The sequence below is a fragment of the Panthera tigris genome, chromosome B1, assembly GCF_018350195.1.
Source record: "Panthera tigris isolate Pti1 chromosome B1, P.tigris_Pti1_mat1.1, whole genome shotgun sequence".
Taxonomy (NCBI): domain Eukaryota; kingdom Metazoa; phylum Chordata; class Mammalia; order Carnivora; family Felidae; genus Panthera; species Panthera tigris.
Window position 1 is genome coordinate 50,448,949 of NC_056663.1, and position 15,008 is coordinate 50,463,956.

A 15,008-nucleotide genomic window follows, 5' to 3' on the forward strand; every position below is an offset into this window, starting at 1 on the left:
CCACTGCCAATTACACTGGTCAGAGCTCAGCTGTAGGTTTGTTTTCTTTTTAACGGGTGGGGAAGGGAGGTGTGGGTGCTGTTGTTACCTACTTTTTGCTTTCCTTCTGTATGGAACTACTGAAGCTGATTTGCACACATTAGCGTCATAAGGAAGTCCCTGTTCTTGTATAAAGAAGCAAATTTTGGGAATGAAGTATCTGAAATCAGGAGGGAAACTGGCATGCCCTAAAACACTATTACATCATTCAGCATCAATTTGATAATGTCAAGTCATTTCAACCAGGGAAAAAATGTGGCAACTTCTTGTCGCTATAATAAAAAATAAAAAATAAAAACAAACTAGAGAAACACACACACACACACACACACACACACACACACCAGAAGGAGTTCAGTGATGCCATGATGCACCCTTTCTGTTAAGGATTCTGTGGGGCTGGTGGTTGTCCCAGGGCAGTCTCAGTGCCTGGCAACCAGAATCTCTAGCTCAGGCATGGCAAATCGCTCTTCAAAATGCTCAAGAGCAACACGTCTTTTTCAATCCCTTAAAGACTTCCGAGAAAAGAGAGATGGAGAAGAGCGAACGGGAGCCACACCATATACGTCTAGCTAACCCGATGACCTGGATTTTATTGATGCTGGATTGCCAAGCTAAAGAGCTGCAATTTTAACAGCATTACCGCCAGTCTTCATTTCAAAGATTGATATCAGTGTGACATTTAGAACTAAAGATTAATTTTTAGGGGTGGAGATTACATCTAGGACTCTGTCAACCATGACTGTGCTCTTTTAAATGAAAAGATTTCTTTTCATATGTCCTGGTTTTAGTCAGTGTACTGAGAAGGCCTCAAAAAAAAAAAAAAAAAAAATGAGCACAGACAGTTAAAAGAATCTCCAGAATGAGCCTCCCAAGTCCTATATTTGCAAAGCCAATGAAAGAAACAGTTTATACCCTTACCTAGAAGTTTTCTACTAACCCCAGTCACATGGCACAAGGTCCTTCCTGATCCAGCTGCAACTGCGTGGCTGGCCACGGACCTGGCCCCCGCCCCCCAGCACACCTGTCAACACTCTGCTTCTCGTGGTCTGAGCCCTCCATGCTGTCCCTCCTCACTACTCCTGCACACGTGTTTTCTCCTCTCCACAAAAGAGTCAATTCCTCCTCTGCCTGCCAAACTCCCTTGTCTGTAAGGGAGTGGCTCGCATGCTACCCCCCTCTCTGATACCTGCTCTGACTCCCTTGGTGTGAATTCTCCATCCCTCGGCCTGCAGCCTTCCAGCACTCAGGGAGCCCCGGCATTACAGCACTAACCCAACAGAGACAGATCACCTGTTAATATATGTCTATGCACACCAACGGACACTAGCTATTTCAAGATGCAGACTACTTCTAACTTATCCTGTTACCCAAAGCTTGACAGAGTACACTCTCTAAATATGTGAATCAGTGAATTAGCAGAGATGACTGAAAGGGAAGAAAGAGATGCAAAGCGGAGGGTAAGATGTCCAAACAACAGCAAACCTACAGAGAACCTTCACATCTTGCGTGACCCAAACGAAAAGTCAAAAAACAAAACAGTGAACTTCACTTTGACTGGGCTCTGTGGCAACGAAAAGAGTGGCATTAATTTGTGACTATGTAATAAGAAAGACTGATTGTAACAACTTAATGTTGTCTTGGAGAAGTCGGGATGGAATGTGCCAGAACGAAGCAGGCACAGTTACAAGACAGTAACAGGCACGCTGAAGAGAAAATGCTTCATAGAGTCTGCTTAGATGAGAGGCCAGAACAATCATTCCCTGGCCCTGCCCTCAACGTCAGACCTGTGATTAAAGTCATTTCTTCAACGAGGATTAATGACTCACCTGCCGGCCATGAACATTGACACAAATTCGTTTCCGTAACACTAACTGCATGTCAGCTGGATGGCTGAGCTGGACTGTCACCCGCACAATCAGATACACTCGCTCATCCGCAGGGGTGCCTTTACTGAGCTGAGGACAGCTGTGCACTGCAGAGTCCCAAGAGGCTTCTGCTCTCACCTGCAGAGACAGAAAGAACATACTTTTCCCTCTCCTCCTGGAAAAACAAAACAAAACAAAACAAACAAACAAACAAAAACAAAAAACAACCTCACGAGGAAACATCTTGACTTGGCTACAGTCCTACAGGCTGGTCATGAGTGCAGATGTACTAGAACCTCCCTGAAAAGCTATGGGATAGGAAGATATGGTCTCCACCACCCTAGTCTGGGAAGAACAGAGCATGATATTCCTGGCTGGCTGGCTTTTAAAATGTTTTTATTTTGAAAAATGCTCAAACATAAAGTGCAAATTCAGGACAATGAACTCCTGTATATCTTCCATCTAGAATCATCAGCTGTTCAGGACAATGAACTCCTGTGTATCTTCCATCTACAATCATCAGCTGTTAATATTTTGCCACTTTTCCTTTCTCTTTCTCACAACACATACACACGCAGTATTATTTTTTTGCTGCACTACTTTAGAGTAAGTTACAGACTTGTAACTCTACATGCCTACATACATTAACAAGTATCTTCTAACAGCAGGTACATCCTCTGACTTAACCATAGGACAATTATATTCAGGAAATTTAACATCAATAAAATACTATTATATTATACATAGTCTACATTCAAATCTTTCAGTTGTTCCAATCCAGGATCACTAACTGCATTTAGAGGTCATGTCCCTTTAGTCCATGTCAATCTGGAATGGTTCCCAACCCTTTCTTTGTTGCTCATGATACTGACTTATTAAATAAGAATGTACAGAATGTACAGAATTGCACAGAATGTATCACAGTTGGGTTTGTTGTCTTTTTCCCTGCTATTAAAGTTTTGCATCTTAGGAATACCACTAAGTGATAATGTGCCCTAAGCATCACATCAGCTTTCCTTGTTTAAACTATTTTATTGTTTTTCCGATATACTCAAAATTAGAAAATAAGCTCCCACTATATACCCATCACCCGGATTCAAACATTATCTAGATTTTGCCACACTGACTTCATCTTTTTTCTCCTCTTTAAAAAGCCTTTACCACAGGGCCACCTGGGTGGCTCAGTCGGTTAAGCGACTGACTCTTGATCTTGGCTCAGGTTATGATCTCACAATTGGTGAGGTTATGATCTCACAGTTGGTGGGTTCGAGCCCTGCATCAGGCTCTGCACTGACAGCACAGAGCTTGAGATTGTCTCTCTCCCTCTCTTTCTGCCCCTCCCTTTTCATGCTTTCACTCTCTCTCTCTCTCTCAAAATAAATAAACTTTAAAAAAAAAAGTCTTTAGTAAAGAATTTCAAAGCAAATCCCAAACATCATGTCGGTTTATGATGGACCAAAGCTGACCTGAACTATGAATACTAACAGAGAGAGATCCTTTACCAGGAGGGGAAATAAATGGCAAATGGATGTAATTTGACCATCTACTCCTTCTGGAAGCGGTTCCAATCTTTCTGGAAGTCGTAATGAAAGGTTTTCATTTATGCATCTTGACAAATGTAAGCATTAAAGTGATTACATTGCTGATTGTTTAAAAAGACTCAAGGAAAGGTTAAAGAAACTACTTTTCATCTGATTTTCCCTAGTTATGCTTTGTTTACCTCTCCATCATGCTGTTTTACAATCTGCAGTTCAAAGAACTCATCCTCTTCTTCTCCAGTGAGGGTAGCATCCCATCCACCAGCTTCTGGGTCATCAAGATTATCCTGGGAGCTGAAATCATCAGCTAAAAGCAAAGAAGTTCCATTAAATACAGAGATCATTTTAAGGGATAACCCTTACCAGCTAAATTTCAATGTGCTTGGTATTAAAATTCTACTGCCTCAAATTTCATTTGCTTTTGGCTCTAAAATCTTACATGACATGGAAGAGGACCATTAAACAGTTCTTAGAGATGGATAGACTCTCAAGAAATTATCTTATCCAATCTCTTACCTTTATGCTTTATTTTACATGGAAGGAAAATGAAGCCAAGATACCCAAGAGGTTATTCAAGGTCAGCCCATAAATGTTAATGATAGGATTATAACCGAAATTCCCTATTTTTTAGTGCATTGAAAAATGAGAAGCGAGAGTGATTCCAATTATCTGACAGTTGAGTTCAACAAAAGAATCAATTGGCTACATGAGCCGGAAACTTGGAGGGTTGCCCCCTGACCCTTTAGTTATTTAGTTCTAAGCCTGGACCTTCCAACACCCTATCCATCTTAAGCTTGTGAGTAGGCACCAAAAGTATCTTTTCTAGTATGTGGGCTTGTGTGGATCAAGAATGGGCAAAAGGCTGAACAAGCTCTTGACCATGTCTTGGAATATCCATACAACAGGTCTTCTATAAGCTTATTCTTTTCCACTCTTACCCTCCTCCACATGCACACACAAGCACACACAAGAGCACCTCACCTATCTAGAAACCTAACATAAGAATAGGCTGGAGTAACCCTCAGCATGCAAGGCTCAAGAGAACAAGATAGGATAGAGTGCTGTGGCAAAACATTGAAACCCCATCAGGTAGACAGACAGTAGAAATGGCTAAATATTATTTACTAACTCTGTGTGCATATAATAATTTTCCATATATCTAAATAAGTTAAGTAGTACAAAATGCTAAATACCTCAGATATTATAACTCACTTTCAGCTAGGTGGAAGAAACACACTGAGGACATCTAAGCTTGTCTATTTAGGATAGTTAATTTTAACACATGGTTTTCCTGCAGATATTTAGGAATGTAACTGCTGACTTTTAACTTATATTTAGCTCTTTAATCTGCCTTTTCATTTTTATTTTCCTTCCCTGGGCAGAGTATAGGTAAAATGTAGCCACATCCAAAACATTTTACATGAAGGAGAAAAAAAGAAAGGAAAAATTGACAGGTTCTCATAACTAAGCAATGCAGGAATGAAGGGCATAAGAACTCACAGAAAAAGTAAGAAATTTATTAGATAGTTCTAAGAAAACACCAGATAAAAGAAGCATGCTACATGAGGATCTCTTTCCAGACAGAAGTCTTTTCCTAGGAATTAAAGAAGAAATTATTTTAAGTGCAGGAAAATACTACCACTACACCTAACCTGATGATGAGAACAAAGCATACACACAACTGTATGGATTATAGATTGAAATGTGAGAACGCACTATGATGAAACATACCTATCACTGCTACAAAAAATATTATTCTTACAGAAAAGTCATTCTTTGTCAAGTATCAGTGTCCCTCAGCATACATAATATAGACCCTAACCTTAGGCTCACAGAACTGCCTAACTGCAAACTTCGTTAGAATCCAGGTGCTACTTGGACACTAATTTGTCAGAGGTAAGCCTTCAGAAAGCACCTCCTAACTTACCATTTAAGTCAAGGAATATAACAGGAATGTGTGTTTCCATCCCAGGAACTGGGGTCCTAAAACATAATGAACAAAGAGCATCTCAAATAAAGCAGACTTTCTGAGCAGCATGTACCTTGAGTCACAGCATTAATCCACACTGAGAATAGTACAGATGAAGCCAATAATAACTGTGGGTATTGTGTTTTTGTTATAATTTCACATCAGAGATGCCCCTAAACTGACCTGTAACTGCTGTTGCTTTTCACTGGTGCTCTCATGTATAATTATCATATGCTCTGATACTAGAATTCAGTCTTCTAAGATACCTCTATCTGTTTATAATACAGCTCACTTGTTTAAAGTTACTTTTTTATAAAATTACATACCGAAGGGCCTCATATGGCTTAATTTACTATTTTTAATTTCGATAAAGTGGCACAGAACATTTGCTGACAGTACAGTTTAAGCCAGCCCCAAAACCCAAAACTCCTGGAGATGCAATTTTATTATGACCGAATGGTCTTTTAAGGGAATGACCCAAGTAATTAACATATTAACTTTTTTTTAATGCTAAGTGCACTGGTATTAAATATTGATTTAGATTCTCAGAAATCTTAATTACTTGGGCCAATAACAATATTATTTAATAAAACACGGTTTAAGGCCATAGTTATTCCAATTCATGAAAATAATTTAACACTTCCTCTAATTCTTTTCCCCTGTGCTAGGATGAGTCTTCCATTAATTGAAACACAGGCAAAATTCATACAGAAAGCAGGCAGCTCAGGGAACATCTGGAACATCAGAACACATGTGACAGCATTCATACCATTCTGCTGGGGCCCCTGGAATGCCACTGCCAGCAGAGGGGACCATTACCGCATTCCGCTCCTCAGTCAAGGTCAGTCTCATCTCTAGAAGTTGAGCTTCACGGTCGGCATCATCCTCTGTTTTATCTAGAACGTCAGGAATAAGGATGAAATACAGATTTCTCACACAGATTTCTCTCTTGATATTTACACTTCTGTCCAGCGTATCCACAGGATTTGCCTGCATTTCAGTCACTGGTTGATGAGGGTTCACCAAAAACTTATTACTTCCCTAATGAGTGATTAAAAAAACAATCATGATAAAAAGTGAACTGTAAGAGCATGGCTGTACTCTTATAGAAAGGCCATCTTTGGAAAGCCAACATGGACCACCAGCACATGAATAATTTCTTCCAGAGTTGAAGGATTCAAGTACTTTTGGATAAGAAATCAAAAATGTTAGCACCCTCCTTAATTTATTTTTGAAGGACAATGTTTACATACTATATTTTCTCTCTTTGTTGCGGGTAAGGGGAAACCTATAGAAAGATATTATTACAGTTAAATAAATGTTATTCTGAAAGGACAGGACATAAATAAGAAACATTCCTATGCTCTTGCCATCCCCATTATTGATGTGTTCATCTACTTCTAATTTATGTGGCTGCAAATAGAGATTAATTATGCACAGACTGGGGGGGGTAAATATTCAATTTGCTTTTCCTACCATGTTTACTGACAAGCTTTTGCAGTTGTTGATCTAAGTACTCCTGACGTTTTGTTAATGCATTTAGCCATTTTCTACGCAGTCTCTCTAAATCCCGATCCTGGAAGAAAACGAGGGAAATTATGGCAAATATAACGGCAAGACAAAATACTTGAAACCAATGCTCCATCTACCTTACTCTAAGTCTTCAAACTGTAAAGTATCACACATCAATATCTTTGTCCTCACTACTAGTTGACACTAATCATTATTTGGAACAGAAAGTTCCAGAAATCAAAGAATTGTTGTTCTAGAACAAGACAGCTTCTGAAAAGACATTCTCTGATACCTAGAACCAGTTTTATTTCTATTGGTTCAAGGGGCAAGCCTTACAACTAAGATCTACAATGTCCCTTTGCTGGATAAAAATCACAAATACTGGGGCGCCTGGCTGGCTCATGTGACTCTTGATCTCGGGGCTGTAAGTTCAAGCCCCAAACTGAATATAGATCCTACTAAAAAAAAATAAGTAAATTAAAAAAAAATCACAAATATTACTCAACAATCTTAAGATTTATATCCCTGGGAACCATCATAAGAATTCCTCAAATCTCTTAACTTGTTTCAGCCTTCAACTTGTTTCACTAGTCTCTACAAACAACATGTAATGTTTCTCTCCCTTGTTTCTTGTGTGTAGGGGGCAGTTTGGAGGGGGAGAGGGCGTTATCAACAGACGAAGAACTCTACCATTCAACACCTGACTGTATACCAATCTTGCCTCATTTCCTTTTGTAATAAAGTTAACAAGGCTGGGTAGATCAGTGGAATGCTGAAGATACAGTGTGTATCTGGATTTCACTAAGGCACTTAACCAAATAGCTCATGACATTCTTGTGGACAAGATGGAGAAATGTGCAATGAATCTACTTGAATGAAATCATAAATGACTGAAATATCACATCCAAAGAACAGTGATTAATGGAATAATGTCAGCTTAAAAGAAGTCTCTATTGTTGTGCCATAGGACTCTGTATTTAACCCTATCTGATACAATATTTTTATCAGTCACTTATAGGAAGGCAGACATTTTTATCAAATTAGAATGATGCAAAACCAGGAGAGTGACTACACTGGATGACATAATCAGGATCCAAAGAGCTCTGACAGTCCTAAACAATGACTAGCAAGACTAACATGATAGAACTGGACAGACATAAACAAAATCTTGCAGGAGATTAGGAAGGGTGGAGGGGGCAAAACCAAACCCGTGTGACTCTTATAAGTGGGGAAGGCAGACCTGGTTTAAAAGATGGAAAATACCTAAGCAGTGTGGCTTGACTGAAGCTCAGTATGAGATAGCTCTTACAGGGAAAAGGAGGGGTGACTCCACTCAAGGAGAGAGGGAGTGCAAGGAAAAGGATCTGGAGAAATGGATCTGTAGGAAACTTGGATGGGGAGCTCTAAGTTTGGAAAATGATGAAAGTCACAAATGATTTCTTATACATAAGACTACAAAACTCTGTTTTAATTTGAGAAAAGCAATATTTGAATCAAAATTAATTGTGTAATTATTAAATAACAGTATAGCAAGACTCAGGAATGTGCACTTCAGTACTTTAATCAAGCTCATTTGATGAAGCTAACAGGTGCTTCCTTACCTGGTAGCTGTCCATGTCCTCCTCTTCCTCCTAAAAGAAAAAATATATTACACATAACTAAAACAATTATTTTTTCAAGAATCAGGCTATGCTCAACAGCCAGAATCTTTTGCCAGACTTTATATTTTCTAGTTTAATGAAAATACTGTTTCATCTCCCACCTATGTTCACCCTCACTCTTTGCTTTATAGTTTTCAGGAAGTTGGGAGTAAAACCTTAAGCTTCTCATAGGAAAGTGAAGAATGCTCATTTGACCTTTTCAGGAACCAGTACAATACTCTCCCTGCTGAGTTTATAGTCCCACTCCCCAGGAGAAATCAAACACCTGCTGGCAAAGAGTCTTTACAAGCCAGTAGGGGGTTTCTGTAGAAGGGTGGGTGATGGGGGAAGTTAATCACTAGTAGGCAACTGAGGAATTTCTGGAGGCTGAGATGTCTTAACCCTCAGTTTGCCATGTACCAGGGCAAAACCACAGTCGGGTTCAGGTGCACTGATTTCATGCAAAAGTAATACAGTAACAAACAAACAAAAAAAGACATCAAATTAAAAACTGAAAGAAGTGTTCATGGAAGGCAGTTTTCTGGCAAGTTCCAAAACACTCTCTTATCTCATTGGGTCTTTCACCAAGAATATAACTGGCACAGAGACAGAAACTTACATGAAAGGTCTCAAGAGTCTTGGGGGATCTGCATGTTCTAACTTTTACACATCCAATGCCAACAGACAATATACATTCTTCCATCAGTGGTAAAGTCCCAGATTCCTGCACAGACTTCACTTCCACTTGAACTCGCCGAGACTGTCCCTGTATCAGAGACAAATTTAAATTTATTAAAATCAGTTTAATTTCCAAATATTTGGTTTAGAGAGACCCCTACAGGCTGATGTTGAGAAAGCATTTAACTTTGGAGACCTATCTCACATCTTTAAGTAGTAAACTACAAATTGAAAAACTAATCAGGAATAATAATTTACCTTTTCAGCAAGTAGAAAGACATGGAATATATGGACTGCATATTTTTTCAATAAAAAGAAACATTATGAGAAAAAATTCTAACAAAGGAACTGCAAAAAGGAAGGGACAAGCAAAACTGTTCAACTCACTTACCATCAAATAAATACAGATTAAAATAAGCACAAAACACTTATTTTCACTTACTAAACTAGCAATTACCTTTTAAAAAGGCAATTTTCAATATTGCCCAAAGGTTATGAATCAGGCAATTACATACATTGTTAGTGGGAATATAAATTGGTACAGCATTGTGCAAGGCAATTTGCCTTAAAAATTTAAGTATCCCCTGGCTCAGCAATTCAACTTTCTAGGAAGCTGTTCTCAGTAAATAATCATAATATGTGTATAAAGATCTTAAAACAATGTTAAGAATAACAAGAAACTAGATACAAATAAATGCATAATATTGACAACTGCTTAAGCTACAGTATATAAATATAAAATATACAGTCATTAAAATATTGTTGTAGAAAAACATACATAATATATTAAGCTAAAAAGTATGATAAACAATGTTAACCAGACTTAGAAAAAAAAAAGAGGGATTACCAAACCCAATAGATATAGTAGGATCTACTTTTAAAAATCAGCAGAGTAAGAAATAAGAATGGTGACCACTATCCTGGAATCACTGCTCTAATCCCAAATAATTTAAAACCATGTTGCAAAATGAAGAATTGAACAGAAAGCTGTTCCTTCTTAAGCATATTTTCATAATAAATACTATGTGATCCTGTATGTTTACAATGAAACAGTATTTTAAAATTCCCAATATTCCCAAATTACTGACTTCAGAGTTGGCTTATAAATTTTAGGGATGTAAAACAGAATCTGAACAATGAAATTTGAATATACAATTTCAAATCTCCTCCCCCCTTCCATCAGATTTTTTAATTCCCAAGAGCTTTGCATTATCAGGGAAATCAATTTAGGCAAATGATTAATCTGAAGGCCAGATTTGAAGAGATGAGTTACAGATGTCTTTTGATTTAATATTTTCCAATAACTATGCATCGCTTATTTTGTGGAAAGAGTACCCCCAGAAAACATTTTGATTGTCTAAAACAGTTTACTCATTTCAATTAGCTACGTTTTATTTGTTTACTTCCCCTAAGACAGAAAGTAACCCACTTTCCATGGGTGCCCACATGCAAAAGGTGAAGTACAGGCACTGTGTCGGGGGAGCATTCAAGGTAGGCAGAAGGAAGAAAAAGGACACAGAAGATCTGAAACTGCTTACTGTTCCACAGAAAAGCTTTGAACAGTATACCTAAACTAATAGATTGAACTTCGTGTAACTGCTGATATTTGAGCATTTTTTAACTACAAAACTGGCAATTTTTTATGGCGAACCTAATCAGCTCTCCTCTGCCACTTTCCTGTTCGAGAACAGTACGTTCTGGTTTTCAAATACATTAAATTCAAATGAGACTACTATCCAAGGCCCTCTATGAACTAGCTGCCACATGTTTCTATAACCTCCTCTGTTGCTGTTTTCCAGATCTTCCTACATATTACTTTCTACCCAAACTTACCTAATTCCAACTACTGTATCTTTATTCTTGCTGTTTAGGTATGAAAAATGTTTCCAGCCTTTGCACGATTGTTTTGGCATCCACATCAAGACTCACACCCTTCAGAAAAAGCCTTTCCTGGGGTGCCTGGGTGGCTCAGTCGGTTAAGCATCCCAACTTTGGCTCAGGTCATGATCTCACAGTTTGTGAGTTTGAGCCCCACGTCGGGCTCTGTGCTGACAGCTCAGAGTCTGGAGCCTGCTTCGGATTCTGTGTCTCCTTCTTTCTCTGCCCCTCCCCAACTTGTGCTCTGTCTATGTCTCTCAAAAAATAAATAAATGTAAAAAAAAAAAAAAATTTAAGAAAAAGCCTTCCTTGATTAACTCAACTCATTGAATACTTTTAGTAAATGTTGTCAGATATATGACAAATACTTATATATTCTATTTATACTAAACCACAGAAAATTATCTGGTCTTGCCTTCCAGGCGATGAATTTCTAAGGCATCCAAAGAAGATTTTATATATAGATATATATATATATATATATATATAGATATATATATATATATCTTCTTTAACAGATGTTCAGAAAAAGATGTTCTTCACACCCATGAGAATCCTATTTTATATATACATCTGATGTTATAATTTAAACTAATTTCCTTTTGCTTTTAGATCTTTGCCCATATATGAATGAATTTGCTAAAATTCGTTTGCTAGGGTCAGAGAACAAGTACTTACCACCTTCCTCCTTCTAAAACATTCAGAAACTTAAATATTTAAGCAAACTTTCTTTTTCCTTTAACCGTTTCTCGTGTTTTGCTTTGAATGATTTTGATATTCATTTTTCAAAAGCTATTCTAATATTTTACTATTGTTCTAAAGTCTGGAAACTATCAGGGCACCTGCATGGGTCAGCCAGTTAAGCATCTGACTCTGGATTTCGGCTCAGGTCATGATCTCACAGTTGATGAGATCAAGCCCCAGGTTGGGATCCTGCTTGGGATTCTCTCTCTGCCCCTCCCACAGGTGCATGCTCGCTCATTCGCTCTCTCTCTCTCTCTCTCTCTCTCTCTCTCTCTCTCAAATAAATAAATAAAGTATGGAAACTATCATAGGATACAATATTCTACTAAATACTGAATTAATGTAAAGTATAGCAAAAAAAAGAGTATTTCCAAATCTTTTATGTAAATTCTATTAAGATATTCTCTCCTATGGCAGTGTAGACACTTTATAGGTTACAATCTGCCTGCAGTTAAGTGAAATTTCCCACATATTTCTCTGCTGTATTGATTTCTAGCAAATATTCATGCAACTCAGCTGCATTTATGTAACATCTCCTATAGTATCATACAAAGATACTTTGTCTTTGTCCTCAGATCCTGGCAGAGAGCTCCTAAAACTCACAGAACTTCCTGAGTGATAATGATTATAGGTGCATCTTTTAATGATGCAACTTAAAAAAATTTTTTTTAATGTTTATTTATTTTTGAGAGGCAGAGAGAGAGCGTGAGTAGGAGAGGGGCAGAGAGAGGGAGACACAGAATCTAAAGCAGGCTCCAGACTCTGAGCTGCCAGCACAGGGCCCAATGCGGGGCTTGAACTCACAAATCATGAGATCATGACCTGAGCCGAAGTCAGTTGCTCAACCGCCCCTGCCACCCAGGGGCCCCTTAATGATGCAACTTTAAACCTTATAATCCTCGGCAAGCCCCTAGATAGCTTCAGGAGAGGGGCCAATAGTCCAAAAAAAACAAGCCTTGATCAGAAGTCTGGAACTGTCAGGTTCACCCTAAAACCTCAGGAGAGAGCAGAGAAAGGATGGAGACTGAGTTAATCACTCATCAGTTATGCCTACATAATGATGATCCATAAAAACCTACAAACAATGAGGTTCAGTGAGCCTCCAGGCTGGTGAACAAAACAAGGTGGTGGGAGGGCGGCATACAAAGGGAGGATGCAGAAGCTCCTTATCCCTCCTCCTGTACTTTGTCCCATCATCTCTTCCTTCTGGCTATTCCTGAGCTGTATCCTTTATTATGGGAACTAATAGTAAGTAAAGGGGAGGAGAGTTGGGTGAACCTCCGATTTTGTAGCCAAGCTAGACAGAATTGAGGACCAGATACTTGGAACTGGCATCTGAAATGAGGACAATCTTGTGCTGAGTCTAAGCCCTTAAACCTGTGCAGTCTGACACTAACTATGAGTGAACTGAGGTTTCAATTCAAACCGAACTGAACTGTAGGACACCCAGTTGGTATCTACAGATAATCAGAGAATTGGGTCTAGACAGAAAAAAAACCCTTTCATTTCCCAAGTACCAAGCACTGGGCTTCATACACAGTATCTCTATACCTCACACCTGTCCTACAAAGTTGGTGTTATCATCACACTTCCACTGTATACCTAAGGAAAGGTTCTGAGAAGTGACTGAACTTGCTCACAGGTTTACAGCTAGGCTGTAGGAGACCAGAACTGAACCCTGGCATGTTAGACTGTGAAGTGCCTGTTCTTTCTGCCACATCACAATGCTTCTCCTTGTCCTTATAAATATTCTAATGCTGCTCAATGTTTCTATTATTGCCCATAATTCAATTCTAAGTTGTTCTTTAAGCTTATCTTTTTTCTTACTAAACCTATCGGGTGCTGATTTTAAAGTATTATAAATAGCAATATTTTTTTTCTTAACATTTATTTATTTTTGAGAGAGAGACAGAGTGTGAGTGGGGGAGGGGCAGAGACACAGAATCCAGAGCAGGCTCCACACTCTGAGTGGTCAGCACAGAATCTGATGCAGGGCTCGAACCCACGAACTGTGAGATCATGACTTCAGCCAAAGTCAGACACTTAACTGACTGAGTCACCCAGGTGCCCCACACAGCAATATTTTTTTAAATGAAAGAAAATAGACATGAAGTAGGAGACAATTTTAATACAAAAAATGGACTTGGCCAGTCTAGATTTCATTATCAATGACATTTCCGCTAATAGGAATCCAATATTAAGCTTTATGGTGCCAAAGAATTTAATGTTAACATTCAGAATGATAACATTCACAATTTTGTTACCTGCCGGAGTTGAAAGATTCCTCCTGTTGGCACATCCTTTGCAGAAATTACTTCTACAGGGCAGTATTCACCATTCTCATTCTGTTCCAAGATTTGGACCCAGAATTCCACTTTTCTGGTGACTTCACTCCATCTAGGAAATACGTGAAGTTCTTGGAAAATCATACATTTCTATTTCAGCACAGACAGCTTAGGATCCTTCACATGACAACTAGCAATGATAATGACCTCCAAACAAACTAATTCAGTAGAATGATCTGATTCAGTGAGTAATACACAAATACATACTAGCACATATAATTAAAAGCAAAATTAAACAAATTTAACATCAGAACTAGAAATAGTTCTTTTAATTCATTCTAAAAGGTATGATAATGGGGTGCCTGGGTGGCTCAGTCAGTTAAGCCTCCGACTTCAGCTCAGGTCATGATCTCATGGTTCGTGAGTTCAAGCCCTGCATCGGGCTCTGTGCTGACAGCTCAGAGCTTGGAGCCTACTTCGGGTTCTGTGTCTCCCTCTCTCTCTGTCCCGCCCCCGCTTACACTCTCTCTCTCAAAAATAAAAAAACGTTAAAAAAAAAAAAAAAAGGTATGATGATTATAAATATATTCCAAAGTGGTTATTCAAAAATCCAAACATGGTAATCAGATGCACAGAAACAAGTACAGTGATTATCTTTTCATAGATAAAGGTAGTGCTATATATGCTTCGGTAACTTGACAAGTATCTTTGCTCAGGTTAGTAAAAGAATCAAGAAAAAAGTCTCAATGTCTAAGTTTAGGAGTTGCTAAAACTTTCTACATGCAAAAAAAGAAAATCTGGTTCTCTTCTATAATAAAATGAAAAGCACAAATATATGCTTTCAGTCATTCCCCTTC

The 15,008-nt window shown here is 38.4% G+C and overlaps 1 protein-coding gene across 3 annotated transcripts in view; it reads right to left on the reverse strand.

Annotated features, from left to right (window-relative positions):
* The window catches only part of KIF13B (kinesin family member 13B), a 199,270-nt gene that overhangs the window by 52,373 nt on the left and 131,889 nt on the right, over positions 1 to 15,008 (reverse strand). For all 3 annotated transcript variants that reach the window (XM_042983548.1, XM_042983549.1, XM_042983547.1), the window contains exons 24-31: positions 14,131 to 14,263; positions 9,186 to 9,332; positions 8,528 to 8,557; positions 6,891 to 6,990; positions 6,184 to 6,310; positions 5,373 to 5,428; positions 3,628 to 3,752; positions 1,869 to 2,045 (exon numbers count right to left, since the gene is read on the reverse strand). In XM_042983548.1, the coding sequence (XP_042839482.1) occupies positions 1,869 to 2,045; positions 3,628 to 3,752; positions 5,373 to 5,428; positions 6,184 to 6,310; positions 6,891 to 6,990; positions 8,528 to 8,557; positions 9,186 to 9,332; positions 14,131 to 14,263 (895 nt within the window). The remainder of the gene's footprint in view (positions 1 to 1,868; positions 2,046 to 3,627; positions 3,753 to 5,372; positions 5,429 to 6,183; positions 6,311 to 6,890; positions 6,991 to 8,527; positions 8,558 to 9,185; positions 9,333 to 14,130; positions 14,264 to 15,008) is intronic.